The following is a 22,168-nucleotide window of genomic DNA, read 5'->3' as shown; positions in this document are numbered from 1 at the left end:
TCAGCATTCTGCCGTGGTCTCTGTGGGGCATTCTCGTCACTTCTTTGGTAGGTGCGCGGCTTTGCCATCAGTTCATCCGTCCCAGTCCCATCTTCACTGTAAAAAGAAAAAAAAAGCTTTTGGTCAAGAAAACCAATGGAAGCAGTAGCAGCTAGCGAAAAGAGAGACGGCAGTAAGTAATCAGTTGCCTGGAATAGACGTACTGTACACGTTACAAAGTCTGTGTAGTACAATGTTACCTAATGTTACCCAAGCTATAGGCCCTAGTATGTTCACACACATCGCTACAGTGAAGTCAGATTGTTTCGACGAAGCAACTAGTTCTACACCTAGGTTAATTTACATGCATGCACATATTTTTCAAGGATGACTGGGCTGGGGCACTCATGGCACTATCCACTTGCACGTCAAATGCACACGTCTCATCCTTGCTCAACAGCATATCACATCATGGGCTTTTAGTCAAAAAACAAAAAACAGATGAATATACTATCTGCCATAGCCCATTACCAACAGTAGCACAACCACTATCTGAGCACACAGTAAGCTAGCTGGTAGACAGCTGCTTGCTAAGGTTAGCCATTCCGTTCAAATTGAACTTGTGTAACCTAGGTCAAAACATTAACCATGTGTAAATTCACACATTTTTATAAAAATGGACTTACCAGTTGAAATGTTGAACGCGGTGAATGAATGCTGGCGGGTCACCTTTTACCTCACCGATCTGGGTGATTCACATAGCCTTATAAACCCACTCTGTTAATACCAACACACGAACGTCCGACAAAATCTTTCCTATGATCAGCTCTACGCTCGATCTGTTTTGACTTGATAGGCAGTGCAACCAATCAGATTTTAGGATACGCCCACAGACTTTGATGGGTGAGTTTGACAGATACAATTATTTCATAATGTGCTGAAACCATTGACAGTAAATAGAATGGACGCCAAATCAACGCTATTTGCCATTCAACGCTTTGAAGCCAGATTTGGGAACATTCCAACTTACATTCCACCTTAGCAACGCCAAACGCAGGTGCTGATTGGACAACAACAAGACTTCTAACGGTCAATCAAACCATGTTCTGATGCTCATTGGTCAATTTAACTTTTAATATCTCTCTAAAATAAAACATCACCACAAAAAATCACCACCCTGGTAAGTTGGAGAGCAAGGGGACCTACTAGTTGAGCGAAAAATGATCCCCCTGGAGTGGCATTTAAGGGAGATAGAGGGTTTTATGTCTCTCATAGGAATGAATGGGATTTGGCCATTTTTTGGTCTTTTTGGGTCCAACCTTGGCTCCAACTTGGCTTCAACAATGAAATAGAATTTTGGCCTCCATTCTATTTACTCTCAATGGCTGAAACACACGGGCCATGAAATAATTAAATGAATATAATTCAGTAATTACTTAAATGGTGAAAGGAGTACTTTAAATACTTTTCTACTTTAAATAAATTAATGACACATTTAATTAATTATTTGTTGGCATATTTATTTAATTAAGCGTGGCTCATTTAGCGTTCCATAGCTATATGCCCGCATTTAAACAGCAGTACTGTATCAACAGAATCGCCCAGGAACCGGTAGGTGGCGGTATGCGCAACTAAAGCGTAACCCGCCAATAACTCCATGAAGAAGAAGAAGAAGATTTTACTGACCAATCGCTGAACCCTGCTGAAGTACCGTTCACATCTAACTATCGCGTGATCTCTAGCGCCCCAAATTCCTTGCTGTGTGTATTCAACAAAACAGGTACGTTAGAGCTTTTATGTGTCTATGCATCATTGAAATGAATAATTTATGTGTGTTAATATACAGTGCTTCATTTCCCTTCGTCCAAAGACACCATTCACCTCGGTATTGCTTTAAAACGGCGATAAGTGGATGGCTCCGGCGCAATGTTATGCTAGATAAGGCCTAATTTCAATGACTAGCTGGGAGCTAAAGGGTAGCGGACTTGTGTGGCGCTGGTCTGCATTCTGCTGTGATTTAAACTTCAAAGGCGCCGAAAATCTTGACAGGCTTAATAACCATTTTGGGTTCCATACCTGAAGTAAGCTAAGGGGACGTTACGATCAATGCTATGTTTTGCGCGCGATGACTTACATGCAAGTTGGCACGTAGACTCTAGCCCACAAACACAATTCTCCTTGTCATTCTGGAATGGCAGCTGCAGATTCAACTGTCTTGAGTACTGACTACTGTAACTGTGTTATGTGACTTCATTCTCCACAGGGCTTGCCCACACCAGAGCTGGCCCACGCCATTCAGTTTAAATGCAATGTTGAAGTCATCCCTTTCTCTTTCTTGGCTAACACATGCCAATAACTTCAACATTTAGATGTTTTGTTTCTTTGTTAGTAGGCTACTACAACAATCTGTATTTTTTGCACTGGTGTCATCGCTCTCATGTTAGTCTGCTGTTTTCATTGTCTTTTAGCCTAATGTCAGTGTCACTACACCTGACTGATGCTGCTATGACTTCATTTTCAGACCAGTTACCGTGCCTGTGCACTGTACTACCTCCAGGGATTTGCACACGTTTTTATGTATTGATTATGTAAAGTATAGTAGTCAGTGATTTTACATTAGTCTTATTTTATTCTACATGCAATAGCCTATGTTCAGTGTTTATTTATGGTGAAGCGTTAAAACTTGTATACTCAAAACAACAACAACAATAATTCATTTCAAGCAATTACGTGTAGCCTACCTGCCATCATAAGTGTCTTAAAGTGCTGTCTATTTTGTCTTGCAGCATCTCCATGATGAGTTACTTAGAAAAACCAGAGGATATCTCAAAAGATGAGTGGATGGACAAGCTGAACAACGTACACATCCAGCGAGCGGATATGAACCGACTGATCATGAACTACCTGGTGACGGGTACGTCTAGGTCTTTTAAAATGGTCTCGTCAGATTTCTTACACAGACCCCGATAAAAAGTTTACATACTCAAATGTTTTTAAAGATTTGTATTGCTTCTCAGGTTCCAGAACCGTCATTTCTTTTTCTGTAGCTAAGTTTATGTCTGCATTCCACCAAGAAGGATGAACCACATCCAACAGGATTAGCTGTGGATGCAAGAGAAAGCTGTCTGAAAGGAATGTTTGGGTGCTAACCCGGGCTGTATAAAAAAAAAACATAAAACCACAGCTGTCGAAATCGCGGTGTGCACCCCAACTCTGTTTCTGTTTCCACCAGAAAGGTCCATTGGGAGCTCCACAGGGTCAATATTATACACGGCCGGTCACCCAAACATCCCTTTCAGACAGCTTTCTCTTGCGTCCACAATTAATCCTGTTGGATGTGGTTCATCCCTCTTGGTGGTATGCAGACATTATTTTCGATACCGTGGCTCTTGATACATCACAAGTACTTCCTGTCTTGGTCAAAGATGCACCAGCAACACGGGCACCAAGAATTTCTCCTTTTTTGAACTTTGATTTGTCACCTATAATTTGGAAGCCTTGAATTTGAAAGCCCAACTGCTAGACTCCAACTCCCATTGTCATTGTGACACAGCACTCCACAGCACACAAGTTTTCACTGCACACAACGAAATTGCATTTATGCCTCACCCGTGCAAGGGACCAGGCCCCAATGGCGCCCCTGGGGAGCAGTGCAGCGGGACAGTACTCAGGGTACCTCAGTCATGGAGGAGGATGGGAGAGAGCACTGGTTAATTACTCCCCCCACCAACCCGGCGGGTCGGGAGTCGAACCGGCAACCTTTGGGCTATAAATCTGACGCCCTAACCGCTTACCCATGACTGCCCCAAAATGTTGTGTGCATTGCAATATTTTGAGCAAAACTGTGCTCTTAACCTGTTAATTGAACCTTCACACTCTGTTCTTACTTGTGCAGTGCGCAATTAATGAATTTCATAAAAAAGTTTCATTGTCCACCCCCTGTATATACAATGTGTCTTTTCACAGAGGGGTTTAAAGAGGCTGCAGAAAAGTTCCGTATGGAGTCTGGCATTGAGCCGAGTGTGGACCTGGACTCTTTGGATGAACGGATAAAGATTCGCGAAATGCTTTTGAGAGGACAGATCCAGGAGGCTATCACTCTCCTCAACAGCCTTCACCCAGAGCTCCTGGACACCAACAGATACCTGTACTTTCATCTACAAGTAAGAACATTTTGGATATCTTTTATGCATTTGTGTGGTGTTCTGTAAAGGGGAAAAGCAGTGTACAGTTCCCGACAGAAGGTTTTTTTGCCTATCTGTGTCGCTGGAACAACGGCTAATAACCTGACTTAAAAATCTCGTATCCATGCATTTCAGCAGACTCACACAATTTATTGATGGAAGTCATTTGGAATTGCATGCCTCCCAGAGTTCATCCAGATTTTTTGTTTTTGTCTTCCATGCTTCCTCTTTCATCCTACCACAGACATGCTCAATGATATTTATGTCTGGTGACTGGGGCTGGAATCCATACATTTGGGCCAGCTGGAACAACTTTCTTTAGAGAAATGGCGATCAGAATCTTGTTTCTGCTTTGCTAACTTTTCATCGCCTCTCTGAAATTGCCCTCTGCAGCAGCAGCACCTCATCGAGTTGATCCGGTTACGGGAGACGGAGACGGCGCTGGAGTTTGCCCAGAGCCAGCTGGCGGAGCAGGGCGAGGAGAGCCGTGAGTGCCTGACCGAGATGGAGCGCACACTGGCCCTGCTGGCCTTCGACAACCCTGAGGAGTCGCCGTTTGGGGACCTGCTCAACACAATGCAGCGGCAGAAGGTTGGAGAAAGCGCACTTGGGTCTTTCTTTCTTTTTTGTAGTTTAACCCATTTTAGCCTAAGGCACCTGCCAAAAAAAAAAAAAAATTGGGAGCCTGTGCCCTCTACCTATTAAGAGCTAACGGCAATAATCTCAGCCTCCGAAGCACATTAAAAACATGAAAAAAGTTGCATTTAAAAGCTTGGACCCTCATCTTGCATCAGAACGGGTTCATTCAGCTCTAACATACCCACGTTTTTGATTTAAAAGAAAAAACCTTAACTCTCGAGAGCCTGAATGCAGTGTTTATGTCGCTCCAGTTGCTTAGGTCAAACAGCGTATGGGCAGCATCAGGCTAAAATGGGTTAACGACAGGCGGCACTCAGCATCTTAGACGTGTTTTCGCCAAAGGTGCAGATTTGCATACTGTATGTCTCCTTCCTGGTTGGGTGGTCTGTCTCTCATCTATCTTATCTGTTAGTTGATTGGATGCTTCATCAACAGAACCAACCAAATGCACAAGGACAGTTTCCTGAAATACCTGGTCACAGCCGATAAAGACTGATTATACAAGTAATACCCTGGTTATAACACATTTCAGTCTGACTTAAGTAGTTCAGCACTACGACAGTATTCAAGTAACGGTTTGTTGATACTGCAGTCCTTAGATGTCTTGGTTTGGCAGCTTGCTAAGACCATTTGTTTAGTTTTTTTTCTGCAAGTCTGGCAATTATAAGCCAAGGTCTTGATGTGCATAGCTATTTTGAAATAGGTAAATGGCAAGGAAGTAAGCATTCGAATTTCCAATAGCTTTGATTGAGAAAATATGTAATGTACATTCACAAGAAGTATCACAAGCACATTTCAAGTATGTTAAATGTCTTTCTATTAATGACTTTGTGCTTATTATCTGGACTGTGAGGTTTTGTGTTGTTTTTTCCCCCTCTACTCAAGAGAGTAGAGCACAATTTCATGTGGGGGGGGGGTGAAGGAGCGAGAAAGAAAAAAGAAGATATAAATCACAATATAGGTGGTCTACAGATGGCTCATTCAGGCCGACTGAGGACCGTGCTGGTGCCCGTTCCCTAGTTCACACCGCAGGTCTTAGAGTTCGCGAACCGAAAAAGACTTGTTTTTTCTCCATGAATGACAACATGGACGTCAGCATGTTCATCCGGGTACCATCCAGTCATGTGCGAAAAAGTTCAGAGCCAGGTATGAACACAGGTTTTTCGCAGGTAAGCACTTAAGTGCCGAACGTAACTGGTGCGAGCATGGGCACGGGCACCATTCTGGTCGACCTGAACACAGTAAGAGTGACAAGACAAATTCCCTCCCTGATTAAACGTTCCACATAACCATAGATCAATAATGTCATAAGTACAACACACAGAGAAGATTGTCATTAAAAACATCGTTCTCGCTCCTTCACAACCCCCTCTGGGACCTGTTGCTTTGTGGGCCAAGGGGGTACTTGAGAAAACGTATTAATGACAAAGATGTAAGAGTTGGGAGTTGAAATTTGGCACCTTTCCCATTATGAAGTGAACATCTTGGGGGGTTTTTTAGGCGAAATTTGAGATGATTGTGTGGGGGCATTTGGAGATTTGACGAGGAATGACCTGTGATTTATGCTTAGATGTGGTTTGTTGTCTGGAAAATATAGTATTAGGCTTTTGCAGCATTTGGAAAAACTCTTCACATCAAACTGTACTTTTTGTGAGCTTCCTGTACCTTACTCAAAAGGTGAAGGTCACAGGACCTTATCATACTGGCTTAACTCTTCTTTTTTTAGCCCAGATCAAATGGAACAGGATTTGTATACAATATAGTAACACTATTAATGATATTTATGTGGGTGGTAGTAGTTAAAGCAGAGACTGAGCAAAGATCAGACCATATTTTATGACTAATTTATGCAGAGATTTATGAATTTCCGAAGGGTGTTCCTATTTTTCCTCCTAGTATGTCTTGCAATGTATTTTTTGTTTTCAATCACATTAACTTTACTTCACACGTACAGTTACAAGGACCAGGTAAGATGTATTGAGAGCATTTTCATATTTGAGAATTCTAATATTAAAATGCATATTGCAATGAACTTCTGCTCCACAGGTTTGGAGTGAAGTGAATCAAGCCGTGTTGGACTATGAGAACCGAGAATCAACACCCAAACTAGCAAAGCTACTGAAGCTTCTCCTGTGGGCCCAAAATGAACTGGACCAAAAAAAAGTGAGATACCCCAAAATGACAGACCTGAGCAAAGGCACAATTGAAGACCCCAAGTAGAATTTGAAACCAACAAAATGGACTACATTAATATTATTTTTTTATTTTATTTATGAGCGGTCATTGACTAGATGATATATTACTGTAGATAAGACCATACTATGATGTTATGTACCACTATGTACTGCTTTTTAAAGAATCTACATTTATAACAAAATGTGTAAGCTGTATATGGTTCTATTTCACAGCTAATTATCAGACATGGACAATTAGTTCAATGTACACCAGTGTCAGAATCTTGGTAATGATCGTGACTGGGTTAAGATGACCGTATTGGACGCATTTGTTCAAGCATCTGGTTCAGTTTTACTGGTTTTAAGCCAGCCACTGACTAGAGTTGTATTGAGAATGCAGAAAGACTGCTGGTACGTACATACAACGTGAGCTATTTTGCCTAAATTAGGCTTTTTAATCAACAGAAGTATTTTTAGGCACATCTGTTGCTTTTTGTGTTTTGTATTTTTAATTATAAAAAAAACTCAGTTATTCTACTGTGAATGGACAAAGTTTGTATGAGCATGCATTGTTAGCAAATTCTTGGTTCTAGTCATTCGGAATTTCTCTGTACTGCTATGGTTTTAAACATTATTATTGTTATTGTTATTATTATTATTGTTATTGTTGTTATTACTACTAATAATAATGATAATAAGAATATACAGTAGTCTTTAATACGGGTGGTGCTTTGAGTTTGCTAGTTTTCATATGCAGTTGTGTTTTTCCCAGTTTAATATGGATAAATATTGAAATTGCTATTATTTCTTTTTTTTTACTTCTGTTCCTGCAACATTTTGTCATTCATATTGTATTTCATTAATTCATTTATGCAGATACAGTAGACAAAATATTAAAAGCACAGTCTGTGTTTTTGGATGTTTCTGGGAAGGTACTTACAGATACAGGCCAATAAAGAATGTTGCAGTTATGTAACCTTTTTGATCCCTTTACTTTTAAGTACCTCTATGAATAACAGTGTTGAGAGAATCATCAGAAGAGTGAAAACTCATGTTGGCATGTAGACCTATTCAAACATTAATATGTATGATATCCAGTGGCATGTTTGTTGTCCACCGTTAAGTATCTGAGCAAGCACAAAATCCAAGTGGGCTATGATTTCAAATTTGGGTCAGACTGATACTCTGCACTCCATCTGAAGAAGGGGCGCTGCTTCAAAGACATTGCCGTGTATGGTTTTCAGACGGGCAGTATGGGAATGGAGTGAAGGAGGGCAAAGACTGACCACACTGCACGGTCATTCAGATAAGGCTGTCTGTGAACTCAATGAACCCTGGTTCATCATTAAGGAGGATGGGTTCAAACGGCTCTATAAGCTTATTTTCATTTAACAAAGAGATTTAGTTGTCACATCACATGAGGTTTTTGCACAGTTCAAATAAAGTGCCACATTCCTTTACATGACTGTACATATGTAATCGAGGTCATCTTGTGCTGGTTCGCCACTCTGAGCTCAAACCCACAACATAGCAGTCAAAGCTCCAGTTCGGCATGGGAGGCACAGTACGATACCCCTGAGCTAAAGGCCCAGACTGATGGCAAAGTGCTACAGTATCAGTATGAGGCTCTGGGAGGGAGGTTTACTAATGTTGTACTGCTGAACTCTGCTACTTGGCATCCGTTACACACAGAGGCGATGCTGGGGCCCCAAGCGAAAATTTGAAATAATGAACATTCACAACAAATCACCACGTCTGTAGTTGCAAGTCTTAGCTGTTATTCACCATGTGTAGGATTGGGGGGCCCCAAGCGGCTGCCTGCCTAGCCTGCTGACAAGATGCGCCTCTGGTTACACATACACTAACACCTGCTGTATGCAGTGCAATACATGTGTTGTCCTGCTATACCTCTGTTTTACCAGAAGAGGCCAGTGAATGCTTTATACTAGTGCAGAGCCCGTAGTAGGGCCTATTTGCCCATGTTGTGTATTGTACTACAAAAAAATAAAATCATTTTAAAAAAGATATTTTGGAACTTCTAGTCTTCCTAATGTGCTCATTAAAAGACATGAAAGTATCATGTCTACTCACCTAGACTTTTCTACAATTACGCTAACTCACACGACATTAGTGGGGGCTGCAATATTTGAAATTGATAGAATGTAAATTTAAAAAAAAACTTTGCAGTGCACACCCTGTGCAGCATCCAGTGCCATCACCAACGGGCCTAATTACAACTACTTTTTGAACTACTGGTGTGTTTTCCTGATTGCATATTTCAAATAGCCATTCCAAGTGTAGCAGCCAACATAACATAACATAACATAACAGCAGACAACATAACCTCTGAGTGGTGATGCCTTGTATGACATAATCATGCTCACATGGCTTTGAAATATAACTGAAGGGTCAGCTACACAATTGCACTTTTTGTCTGAGGCAGAGCCATGGTGGCCCGAAGCGTCACGGCAATAAAACTGAGTAAAAGGGAGCTCATCAGTGTGTGGTTCATCTTTGCCTGGTCTTGAACTTTTACTTTTTGGCCCTACGATCGGTTCAAATGGATGTGAGTGAGATTTGACCAAATAATGAAATTCATGTATGAAATTAAGAGGCACTGCACCATAAACACATCCCCATTCATTCCAATTCATTAATGCTCTATCAACATGCATCTTGTGTTTCTCTCTCTTTTTTTCCAACAAGGTCTGGTGGATCAGTCAGAATATCCTAATACTTTGAAGCGTCCATTTTGTCTTGTGCTGATCAAGAAATATTGTACTATCAACATGGCTGTTCCAACTACTGTACATACAATAACCCCCTAACACACCAGTAGGCTAAGTGATCACCTCACCATCTTACTGTGAGGCGAACCCCAAGCCCTAACAATTGATCTTAATTCAATAGGAAACTAGCAGAGTAATGTAAGGCAAAGCGAGGCAAGGCAAGTTTATTTGTATAGCGCATTTCATACACAGGTGCAACTCAATGTGCTTCGCAAAATTAACAAATGCAAAAAGAAAGGAAACAGGGAAGAAAGAAGGAAATAAATTAGAGTCAAAGAACATTTAAAACATTAAGATAAAACACAAGGTAAAAAAACAAAATGTAAATCATGGCATTCCTGAATGAAGAGGAATTCATGACTGTTATGAAATCATTCTGAGTGGAATTTGTTTGACAAGGCCAGACTATGATAGCATGAAGAGTATAGTCTGGCCCTGCACCATTTAGTGAAGCTGTGGAATCAGTGTTGGGCATTCAAACCAGTTCAAATATATGTTTAACTGCATGCCGTTAGCCAATACAGCCACATTGTTACATTACCAAGACCTCCCCACATGCTACAGATTCAAACGGGGGAAAAGCAATATACACACGGACAGCTGGATCAACTCACCTGGCAAAATAAGGGTTTACTCATAGGCCTACAGACTATGGGTTTCCTAGAATGGGTGGAATTCTTGTCCACAGGGTGTTGGAATCGCAACAAAGGTTTCACATCTTTGTTCTCGAAAATGGTGGTTATACAACTTTATTTTACTTCTGTAATTCATACAGTAGGAGTATTATTTTTGGCCCAATGTGCAATGTAGCCTATTTCTCCTCATTTCCATTAGGCCTAAAGCAATAACACAATGGACACATAGTACTTGCCCATGTTTTAATAGGCCTATGTAACATTTCATGTGCAGTGACCCTAGTGGATATAAAAAGTATTAAATGATTTGAACACACTCCTCCTCACCTATTCTGTGACGCGCCACTATGTTTCCTAAACAACCAGGTTAATTTGCATGAATCATGCCCACTGCCGGGTGTTGTTAGCCTGCTTGACAAGGACTTCATAGACGCCTATTCAGGAAGATGAGGTTGCGTCATAGCATCCACAGTCCTGTTTGCATAGTTTCACCGTCCTTACAGTGCTAGTTACTGTGTCTGATCTGAAGTGTTTAAAACCATTTAAAGCCAATCTGATGGTAGGAATTATGAATGCACAACTGCGCTGTGTCGAGAAGATGAAGGGAAGAGTGAAATTATACTAGAGCGTAGATGTTGGAGTGATGAATACTGACCCATCCAAAACTGAGAAATGGCCCAGGTAAGAAGGAAATACTTGCTGTAACCCATTCTGTAGTCTGCTTCATTTGAGGTAATCCAAGTGTATGTTATTGAACTTTTATGAGTCACTTCATGGCTATTTTTGATGGTGGATAAAAAATAATTCAACTGAACTTAAGCACATGGTAATTATCCTGTGTGCTCTCTAAGAGGAATTCCCTGTTGTCAGAGACTAGCCTACTGATGGCAGGAACAACTGGTCTTTCAGCATTTTACTTGCTTACTTTACTATCTCTCGTTATCTATGGCCCATTTTTAAAGATATTTTTTGTTTATGAGGTACATTGTGTCAGAAGGCTTGCTGTGAGTAACCTTAAAACCATAACCATTAAATACAATCATATCACAAAATCCGCATTTCTGAGAATTTTTATGAACCATATCATTGACATCAGCTGTCCTCTATGTATTCATGTATGCTGCTAGACACCTTGATTACATTATCATTGAACATGAGGACAGCTGATGTCAACCTATTTGATCACTATGATATAGGATTACTACACAATAATATGAATGAGAAAGCATGTGCAAGAATGCATGTGAAAGTAACCTTACAGTACATGACTTTGCTGTAAACCTTATAACACCTTTGCTTTGTCTTTTCCCAGTATCAATAGTGATGATGTCGAGACTAATGTGAAATGATTTTGTTGGAACAGTTGTAACGTAACTTTTAAAAAAAAATGTTTTTCATGACTTTGCTGTAAACCTTATAACACCTTTGCTTTGTCTTTTCCCAGTATCAATAGTGATGATGTCGAGACAAATGTGAAATGATTTTGTTGGAACAGTTGTAATGTAACTTTTAAAAAAAAATGTTTTTCATGACTTTGCTGTAAACCTTATAACACCTTTACTTTGTGTTTTCCCAGTATCAATAGTGATGATGTCGAGACTAATGTGAAATGATTTTGTTGGAACAGTTGTAACATAACTTTTTAAAATGTTTTTTCTGCAGGCAAGTGGCTCGGATTTGGATCATGATGCTTCTGTTCATCACCTGCCTTCTATACAGTGCCAGAACGGTCATGCCAGTGTGTGCCGTCACCATGTCCACACAGTTTAGTTGGAGCAAGAGAGACTCAGGGGTGGTGATGAGTGGATTCTTCTATGGCTACTGCCTCACTCAAGTCCTTGGAGGCTATGCCAGCGACAGGTGAATGTATAGTATGAAAAAAAGTATTAAACTCTCAAGTACATCCCTTCCGCCTGACAGCAGAGCCATGCTTTGGCAGGAATAAAGTGAGGCGAGTTCTGCTGCAATGAAACTAATGGGAAATTCATGCTTTGGCAGGATTGGGGGAGAGAAGGTTCTGCTGTTGTCCTCCACAGCTTGGACTTTAGTGACGGCCATCACTCCAGTTTCAGCACATCTGAGGATCAGTCCCCTCATCACCATGACCGCTGCCAGATTTTTCATGGGACTTTTTCAAGGTAAATTACAGTGTCAGTTTGTCTAACAAACGTATGAACTAAAGAATGAAAACATATGAGTTAATCTTAGAATGAAATGTATCAATTAAATAATTAATTAGGTTTCCGATAATCAACCAATTCAAGTAACTGTAACTAAGCAACCTCCCAAAAGGTATTGGTGTGTTGCAAGGTGTCGGTCGATGTTGCACTTTTGGGATGATATTGGAGTATGTTGAAACAAAAAAAATGGGTAACACTTTAGAATAATGGATGCAAAAAAGCATTATAAAGACTTAATAAATAATTAACTATTGATGAACAAAACATTAACAAACGTTTGTAAATGACTAGGAAATGTAAACAAATGCTTGTAAATGACTAGGAAATGCTATGTTAATATTTTATATTTATCAAACATTTACAAGTTGCTTATAAATGAATAAAGTACTCTGTTATAAGGTGTGTAAAATCTTGCATATATCATATGTAGATACTTTATAAAGCATTAATACAATTTAGTTAATAATAAAAACATTTGTTAATGTTTTATTCATCATTAGTTAATTATTTACTGAGTCTTTACTAAGGAACATTATGACGGGCAGTCATGGGTGAGCGGTTAGGGCGTCAGACTTGCATCCCAGAGGTTGCCGGTTCGACTTTCGACCCGCCAGGTTGGTGGGGGGAGTAATCAACCAGTGCTCTCCCCCATCCTCCTCCATGACTGAGGTACCCTGAGCATGGTACCGTCCCACCGCACTGCTCCCCATGGGGCGCCACTGAGGGCTGCCCCCTTGCACGGGTGAGGCATAAATGCAATTTCGTTGTGTGCAGTGTGCAGTGTTCACTTGTGTGCTGTGGAGTGCTGTGTCACAATGACAATGGGAGTTGGAGTTTCCCAATGGGCTTTCACTTTCACTTTCACTTTTTTTCATTATAAAGTGTTACCAAAAAATGTAAACAAACCATACCCCCAATAGAATGACCAGGAACTTGGAAAGGTCTGAAGGTCTGGTACTGATAAGGGTAGCATGAGTAATACAACTGCATGCTGAAATTGGCCAGAATTCACCTTTGATAGCCTACTATTTCTACTATGAACAAATTCTACTGTTGAGTTCCTTCAGATGGGAGCACTACAGAGGTCGTCATTCCTCTTGATTCAAGCAGTCTTTTGTGTGCTTTTATAACAACAACTAAGTTTGTAATGTAAGTTTAAGTAGTTTCTTTTTTGCTCAGGTATTCACTACCCCTGTCTGACCAGTGTGTGTGCTCGGAGGGTAGAAGAAGGAGAAAGGGGCTTTGTGATGAGTGTGATCGGCTGTGGATCCCACTTGGGGTAAGATGCAGAACTACCAAATCTGTTTTTTTAAAAGTAAACACACACACACACACACACACACACACACACACACACACACACACACACTGATTGTTACTGTGTTTGCTTTACTGTGTTTAGTAAGTTTTGTTATGACTGTGGTTGTGAAATGTGGTAAGACACAAATAATGCTCTGACTATTTGTCTGAAATGTCTTGCTTCTTTGTTGGACAGGGTGCTCTTTGTGGGTGGATTAGGCTCTGTGATTCTTGAAGTCTACAGCTGGGAGTCTGTCTTTCTAATAGTGGGAGTCCTGTCTGCCCTGTGCACTTTCAGTATGTGGAAGTACCTCTTCACAGGTAAAGTTCCTCAAGCTGCTACACCCCCTCACTTATGCTAGTGAGGCTACTGTTGTGTAACTTTGCACCTTGGAGGATACAATGATGTTTGAAGTGTATCCTTCCCTTGCAGACAATATATTTCCATTGTTTTATTCTAATTTAATGCCTGTCCATTATTTCTCTATTTCCCCATAGCAGACACAGTTGCAAAAAAGGCATCACATAATGGGTCTCTATCCGACCAACACCAATCAGCAGTATTTTGGCGAAATCTCTGCATGAAACCAGCAGTTCTGTAAGTAAAATGAGAGCCATTTTATGTGTTATTCTTTTCTTTAAGTATACTGGCCATACTGGACGGGAACATGTCACATTATTTTTATTATTAACTGGGAAACTCCAACTTCCATTGTTATTGTGACACAGCACTGCCCAGCACACATGTGTTCATTACACACAGTGCACAACGAAACTACATTGATGCCTCACCCGTGCAAAAGGCAGCCCCCAATGGCGCCCGAAAGGGAGCAGTGGCGGTACCATGCTCAGGGTACCTCAGTCATGGAGGAGGATGGGGGAGAGCACTGGTTAATTACTGTCCCCACCGACATGGTGGACCGCGTGTCGAACCAGCAACCTTTGGGATACAAGTCTGACGCCCTAACCGCTTACCCATGACTGCCCTTCATATGACATTTGTCGGATACAATCTGAAAAGCTCATGAAAACAAAAACTGCTTTCCCTCCTACCATCTGGCAAATGCTACCACATGTGGTGCCCCATACAGCTGAGAAACAGCTTCTTTTCACAAGCCATCAGGGTAAAAACACATTCCAGAATTACATGAATATTTAATGAACATGCTATGGACAGAGACAATACAGGAATGTTGTGATCTATCAACCTCGTCTCGCACAAAAACTAAATTACTTTTTATTGCCTAACAAAAATGAGTGGTATTTGGACGCCAGTTAAAATTCACTGCTATCATATGTGAAATCCAGAGCACATATCAAACGGAATCAGGATTTAGCTTGACTCACTCAATTCACTCCCATTCGAAACTTTTGCAAGTTAAGGCCCCATGAACTAGAAGTAGAATTAAACTTAGCCATACCATCAGAGAAGTGTATGTGTGATAGGCCCCAAATATACGTACTTCAGAGAAGTTGCTGTTCTGAACGCAAATGGTGGTGAAACCACATATTCATTTGATTCAGATTTCACTGTTTTTCATTAAGTGTTTTTTATTCATGAAAATAAGCAATTTAACACTATGTTTCTGAAGAATTTATAGTGTACAACATTGTTTCCTATCTTGTCTAAAACATTTGCATTTGTGCATGTTTTCCATACCCCAGTTCCATGTTTTTTACACACTTGTGTTTCCGTGCTGGCCATTACACCCTCCTCTCATGGCTGCCAACCTTCTTCAAGGAAGTCTACCCTCATGCTAAGGTCAGCTCTCTCTGCTCTTTACATACTCGTACTTTAAAGACTCCAGTCTTGACATAAGTGAGTCGTTTAATAGTTATGGAATATAGATACGTAATGGAATATTGCTCTTACTATGCTGATGTTACCGCACATTACACTCGAATTGCAAACATAAAATCAAATGCAATTTAACAATACCAGTAAAATGTGGTAAAATGTGTCCCCTTTTGACAAATCACTGATTCTTGAAAGTTTGGCAAAAACATGTCCCAGCAGTAAAATGCTAATTCTGTCAAAAATCAACAAAATTTTCACGAACAAAATGAATCCAGGTAATGGCCAAGGGGTCTGTTACACAAATACACAGTTGTTTGAAATATTTAAGTGTAATTTTATTACTTTTCATGTCTATAAACCTGTCCACACCCTGTAAAAACGCCTGTCCCAAGGACTGGCCTCATAATTTCAATTGACTTAAAATACAAAAATCACTAACAGAATTGAACAATATCTGATGTGGAAGACCATATTAAAGTGGTTCTACAGATGTGCACATAGTGCATGTAAAACAATATTTACTATTATTTTCTGATTGCTCAAAATGTGTCCAGCATATTGGTCACCACCGTCAGATTTTTTCTAAAAGACAATAAAATCAGGTATGCACAAGGTCATTTTCATTACTGAGGACCCCTTTACAAATCTTTAGCTCTACTGCATACTTCACCATCACTGAAGCTCCTGTAAGTTTACTATTTTGTCCTCAATTTGTTAATTTGTTTGGACACTGGTACTGTCCCAACCATAAAGAGGCAGTACAGAGAAAAAATAGAAAATTACTACAGGGACTCAGATAGCAGGAATATGTGGAAGGGATTAAGGATAATCACTGACAACAAAGACAGAAACACCTGTTCAGGCCAAGGCTCTGCCAATCTTGCTGAGGAGCTGAACTCCTTCTATGCCCGGTTTGAATCCAACATAAAGCCTGAAGTTCTGCTAGAGAGTGACTGCTGCCCCATCCAACTATCTGTGACAGACGTTTATACATCGTTCAAGAAAGTGAATGTTCACAAGGCTCCTGGACCTGACAACATCCCAGGTCGTGTGCTTAAAGCCTGCGCATCTGAATTAGCTGATGTCTTTACAGATATTTTTAACCTCTCACTACAGCAGTCTGTTGTCCCTGCATGCTTCAAGAGGACTACCATCATCCCAGTCCCTAAAAAATCTACAGTGAGTTGTCTGAATGATTACCGACCAGTAGCTCTTACACCTGTTGCCATGAAGTGCTTTGAGAGGCTTATCAAGATGCATATCACATCATCTATTCCTGCTGCACTTGACCCACTTCAGTTCGCCTATAGGTCAAACAGATCAACTGATGACGCCATTGCCCTTGCACTAAACACCGCTCTTACCCATCTTGATCACAGTAACACCTATGTGAGGTTGCTCTTCATCGACTACAGCTCTGCCTTCAACACAATTATTCCATCCAAACTAGTGTTAAAGTTGCAATCTCTAAATCTTAATCCTTCACTCTGCAGCTGGATTCTAAACTTTCTCACAGATAGGCCTCAAGCAGTGCGACTGGGCAAGTTCACCTCCTCCACACTCTGCCTCAGCACCGGCGCGCCCCAGGGATGTGTGCTCAGCCCCCTACTCTATTCCCTTTTCACACATGACTGCAGAGCCATTCACAATTCCAATACCATCATTAAGTTTGCTGACGACACTACGGTAATTGGCTGCATCACAAATGGAGATGAGTCAGCCTACAGGGCTGAGGTGGCGGCATTGTCAACCTGGTGTGTGGATAACAATCTACTCCTGAATGTCAGCAAAACAAAGGAGTTGATCGTGGATTTCCGGAGGACACAACACCAGCCACACCAGCCAATTTACATCGCTGATACTGCAGTGGAGAGGGTTAAGAGCTATAAATTCCTAGGAGTCAACATCAAGGAGGATCTCAGCTGGTCTCATCACATCAATTGCATCACTAAGACGGCTAGACAGCGACTGTTTTTTCTGAGACGGCTGCACAGATATGGAATGGAGAGTAGGATACTGGCCAACTTCTATCGCTGTACAATAGAAAGCATACTAACTGGTAATTTCACAGCCTGGTATGGTAACACCACTGCCCAAGACAGGAGAGACCTCCAGCGAGTCATCAAATCTGCTCAACGGACAATCAAAGCAGATCTACCCAACATCCAGGATCTCTACAATCAGCGGTGTCTGAGGAGGGCCAAACGAATTATAGCTGATCCGCACCACCCCAGCTACACACACTTCACCCTTCTACCATCTGCCCGGAGATACAGGTGCTTACGTGCTCACACCAGCCGACTCAGGGACAGCTTCTTCCCTCAGTGTATCAGACTGTTGAATTCAAAAACACAGACATAGGAAGGAATTCACTCATTACATCTCCCCTTTCTCCAACCTGCCAATTTTTTATTTATTTTTTGCAGCTTTCAACTTTTTCAATATATATTTTTTTCCTACTTTTTTTGCCTTTTTAACATTCTTTTTTTTACCTTTTTTGGGACTACCAGAGCAGGGAAGCTTTTCATTGTATATATATGTTTCATATATATACACATGACAATAAAATATCTTGTATCTTGTATCTTGTATCTTGTATAAACTGTCAACACCGTTGGGGGTTTTAATGGTATTATATTACATTAATGTTAATTAATATATACTTTCTCAGAAAAGGTATGAAGCACCCAAGAAACAGAGCGAAAATGAAATGGCTAATGTGAACAAACAATGCATAATATGTAAAAGAGTGCTTTTTTGTCTCACACCGTCAGATGTCACCACCGTCAGATTTTGTTCCGCTCATCATCTTGTTCCATATTCTACTAAATTGTGCTGGTTAATGAAATATTACTAGGCATGTTAGTAATAATTGTGATCCAACATGATACTCTAGCCACCACTGAGGTGCATTTGGAGGTTTTTTTGTCAGAAAACCTGACGGTGGTGACATCTGATGGAGTTCACCAAAAAATACATGTTTTACGTGTTTTTGACATGTTTTAAGAATATGCATACAGTAAGTATCTACAGTTATGTTGAATTGTTAAAGTAATTCACTTTAATACAGTAAACATATGTTTTTACTTCTAATTCTGTCTGCCGCTGTTGACAAAACAAGAAAGAGCCCATTTTATGAAAAATGTTAAACATGGGGAGCTTGGCATTCACTGCCAAGACCTACACCTATGATATACACCTCTAAATTTTGTACTTGAACAACTTAAAACCTGTTTTTGCCACATTTTCAAGAAGTGGCCTACTTCCTAGAGAATCTAACTAATGAAGAAAAAACACATGCACAAACATACTGTGCACACACAAAAATAAAGTGTTTATGCAAGATGCCATTGACTTGAGAGGGCTAGTTATTTTGCTAAATGCAGGTACTAATTAGGCCACTTTCACCACTCTCAGATTACTGTCACCACCGTCAGTTCTTAAGTCACCACCGTAAGAAGGAGTTTTGGACATTTTAAATGAATGTGCTTACAACATTTTCCTTAGGAGTTGTTGAATTATCAAAGTAATAGCCAATTTAAGCCTAGACGAATATTTGTGAAATTACAAAAAATTGTTTGTTCTATTTAGGCGTTAAGTAAGCATCATATGATGGTACATATTTTAAAATTAGAACACATGAAACAGTACTAAAATAGAACAAAAGTGAATTTTCAACATTTAAAGGCATATGTGTGAACCAAAAAATACACATAAATACTCCAGATACATATGCAACCAAATCAATACAATTTTAGCTACTTTTAATTGTGTCTGACGGTGTTGACAAAAAACAAGGTATGATCGGAGAAAAGTCTGATTTCTGAAAAAAATACAAAATGGGGAGATTGGCCTTAGCCTCGCGAGACCATCCACGTACTTCCGGCCAAGGATTGCCTCCACTACATAATACGAAATGAAATGGTAGTATTATGGGATGGTCAGGACCAGGCTAGTGTGTCAGTACGCCAGGGTTTCTTGTGTACCACACCCCCAGCTGCTTCTGCAACTTCTGATTGGTTGGGACCTGCTGACAGTCAAGGACTGTGCTCACTGATTGGTTACTTAGCCTTCTCATCATCAACCTACTCGTCATCACATTCACCTTCTCTTAAAACAATTTCACTGATATGCACAAATGTCAATTTGTGGTACAAGTACTGTAGTAGTAAAGTATTTGCCTGAATCTCATAAAAGTTCATCTCCATTTTGATTGTAGGGTTGGGTTTTTAACATGGTGCCATGGTTCGTCGCTATGGTGTCATCACTGCTTGGAGGCAGTTTGTCTAGCTACCTCATAAAAACTGGTAAATTAAAACATTCCTATATGACTTCTCAATATCGCCATGGTGAACAAGTAATTTTAATTCAAGATGTCTTTGCAAACATTTATGTTGTATAGGTTATAGCATCAAGGCTGTCAGGAAATTTATGCAGGTATGTAATATCAAATATAAATATAATATCTTCATTAACATCAATAATTAGAGCTTTAAAAGGCAAGTAAACCTTTTTGATATGATACTATTATAGTCACCATGTGGGATTTGGTGCCATTTGAATGTATTTAAAAAAATAAGCTACGTATACATACCAAAGGAGTGTAGTAAGTAATCTTACCAACATGTGTGCCTACCAAAGTATACATATGCAGAGCTTTGCCAGGATCTAACTTTGCATACTGACTAGCTTCACAAGGCCGAATCTTCCCCTGCTGTCCTCAGATTGGCAAATTCGCTTCTCCCTTTCATGCTGGGATTCGCAAATTCACTACAAGCTGACCAAATCGTTGCATGTCTGATTATAAACATATACAAGCATGCATCATGCACTTCAAATCAATCCAGAAATCATCATTTTACCACAAAAAAACACCAAAAACCTGTATGGTGCCTGAACTTATGTGACACGTTGGTGTAATGTGTAATTCATATTTGCAGTTTTGTTCCATGGGGATCAGCAGTATATTTCTGCTGCTGCTGTGTGGTAACCCCTCATTTGGCTCAGCTGTTGCCCTCGTGTCTGCCGTTGTTGGCCTGGGCACCTTCAACAACAGGCAAGAGAACATTCTTGTACAGGAAGTGTGACTTTCTACTATAAGGCCATTCTGATTACTGTATTTTTTTGGTGTGTTGTGTTGAACACTTGAAAAGGATCCATAAATTTGTGTTAAGATATTAAAAAAAAAAAAAAGAATTACATGGTATACTGAAGATGGTATTGTATTATAGTATCAACAAGCAGCTAAGTCTGGTGTCTTCTTCTAACCACTTCTGCCCCCATATTAGTTCAGGGAAACTCTACATGGCTGTCATGATTTGTTTCACTGAAGCAGCACAAACATTGGCTTTAACTCTCTCTCTCTGTGTGTGTGTGTGTGTGTGTGTGTGTGTGTGTGTGTGTGTGTGTGTGTGTGTGTGTGTGTGTGTGTGTGTGTGTGTGCGTGTGCGTGTGTGCGTGTGTGTTTTCCACAGTGGAGTAATGGTGAACGTCCATGACCTGGCTCCCTCCTGTGCAGGAGCTTTGTATGGTTAGTCCATCTTTACGTTACACAGTTGTGCTTGTATTTATCAGGGTGCCTTTGCGTATTCAGTTTCACAAATTGTTTCCAGAAATGTTTATTATGTTTCTGCTATTTTTTTTGTACAGGAATGATGAACACTTGCAGTGCTATCTCAGGTAAAACATAAACAAAAACAAATACATGATGAGTAGATAAATCATGTTAGCTATTATTACCCATCCATGTTGTTCATTGGAGGTGCACATCAGTTGGCTTCAATGCTGTATAAACGCTAATACCGATCTTAACCCGTTTTTGAGTCTCACAGTGGGTCATTCATGTAATTTCAATGGTCTGTGTTGTAGGCCTACTGGTTGTGTACTTCTCTGGATACCTTGCGGATGTGACTGACTCCTGGGACAGCGTGTTTTGTTTTCTGATTTTTGTGAACGCGGTGGGCCTGTTAGTGTTTCTGGTGTTTGGAGATGCCCAGCGTTTTGACTTGGACCAGAAGGAGTCAGATATCAGCGACATTGGTCCCACGATTAAGGATTTGTCTTGAGGCTTTTACACACTGCCAAATAGCCCCTGTTAATCACTGTTAGTTACCATGGCACTTGTGCCTTTCATGGACTGGGTATTTTGCCTAGGTGATCCGTCATTTTTGCTGACACAAGCGGTAACATACACCACGGACACTGTATGTTTGATGCTACAATGTTTGATGAGACAATGTTCATTTTTTGTTCTTTGTGTTTTACTAAAATGCATATTTATTGTTTGTACAGTAAATGAAATGTTGACCTTAACATGATGGTTTTGCACTTTTGATTTGTAATAGGCCTATAGCCTACCTTGAGACACTGCAGACAGCACAGAAAATTTAATTTTAATTGGAGAAGCCATATTTTTTGCCTTTGGGTCCAAGACTAAGAGCATTAACAGACATTTGGAAGATCTGTCCACAATCATGGGCCCCACCTCCATT

At 40.3% G+C, this 22,168-nt stretch overlaps 2 protein-coding genes across 3 annotated transcripts; both read left to right on the top strand.

Moving 5' to 3' along the window:
• Positions 1 to 1,681: 1,681 nt before the first annotated feature.
• On the top strand, positions 1,682 to 7,947 carry LOC134456744 (glucose-induced degradation protein 8-B homolog). Its single transcript, XM_063208268.1, has 5 exons — positions 1,682 to 1,759; positions 2,766 to 2,893; positions 3,946 to 4,142; positions 4,557 to 4,754; positions 6,849 to 7,947. The coding sequence occupies exons 2-5, from the start codon at positions 2,773 to 2,775 to the stop codon at positions 7,020 to 7,022; spliced, it is 690 nt and encodes a 229-aa protein (XP_063064338.1). The 5' UTR covers positions 1,682 to 1,759; positions 2,766 to 2,772; the 3' UTR covers positions 7,023 to 7,947.
• A 2,910-nt stretch (positions 7,948 to 10,857) lies between these two features.
• Positions 10,858 to 21,979, top strand: LOC134456756 (voltage-gated purine nucleotide uniporter SLC17A9-like). 2 transcript variants are annotated; one of them, XM_063208282.1, is made up of 13 exons: positions 10,858 to 11,081; positions 12,063 to 12,260; positions 12,399 to 12,538; positions 13,760 to 13,859; positions 14,076 to 14,200; positions 14,381 to 14,477; positions 15,545 to 15,641; positions 19,897 to 19,984; positions 20,080 to 20,114; positions 20,618 to 20,733; positions 21,152 to 21,207; positions 21,327 to 21,356; positions 21,546 to 21,979. In XM_063208282.1, the coding sequence occupies exons 1-13, from the start codon at positions 11,044 to 11,046 to the stop codon at positions 21,740 to 21,742; spliced, it is 1,317 nt and encodes a 438-aa protein (XP_063064352.1). In that variant the 5' UTR covers positions 10,858 to 11,043; the 3' UTR covers positions 21,743 to 21,979. The 2 variants fall into 2 exon arrangements, with proteins under 2 accessions (XP_063064352.1, XP_063064351.1); XM_063208281.1 differs by having other exon boundaries at positions 14,378 to 14,477.
• The last annotated feature ends 189 nt before the right edge of the window (positions 21,980 to 22,168 follow it).

The sequence above is a fragment of the Engraulis encrasicolus genome, chromosome 10, assembly GCF_034702125.1.
Source record: "Engraulis encrasicolus isolate BLACKSEA-1 chromosome 10, IST_EnEncr_1.0, whole genome shotgun sequence".
NCBI classification, from domain to species: Eukaryota; Metazoa; Chordata; class Actinopteri; order Clupeiformes; family Engraulidae; genus Engraulis; species Engraulis encrasicolus.
The sequence above is the reverse complement of the archived record's forward strand: the minus strand, read 5'-3'. Positions and strand labels throughout refer to the sequence as shown.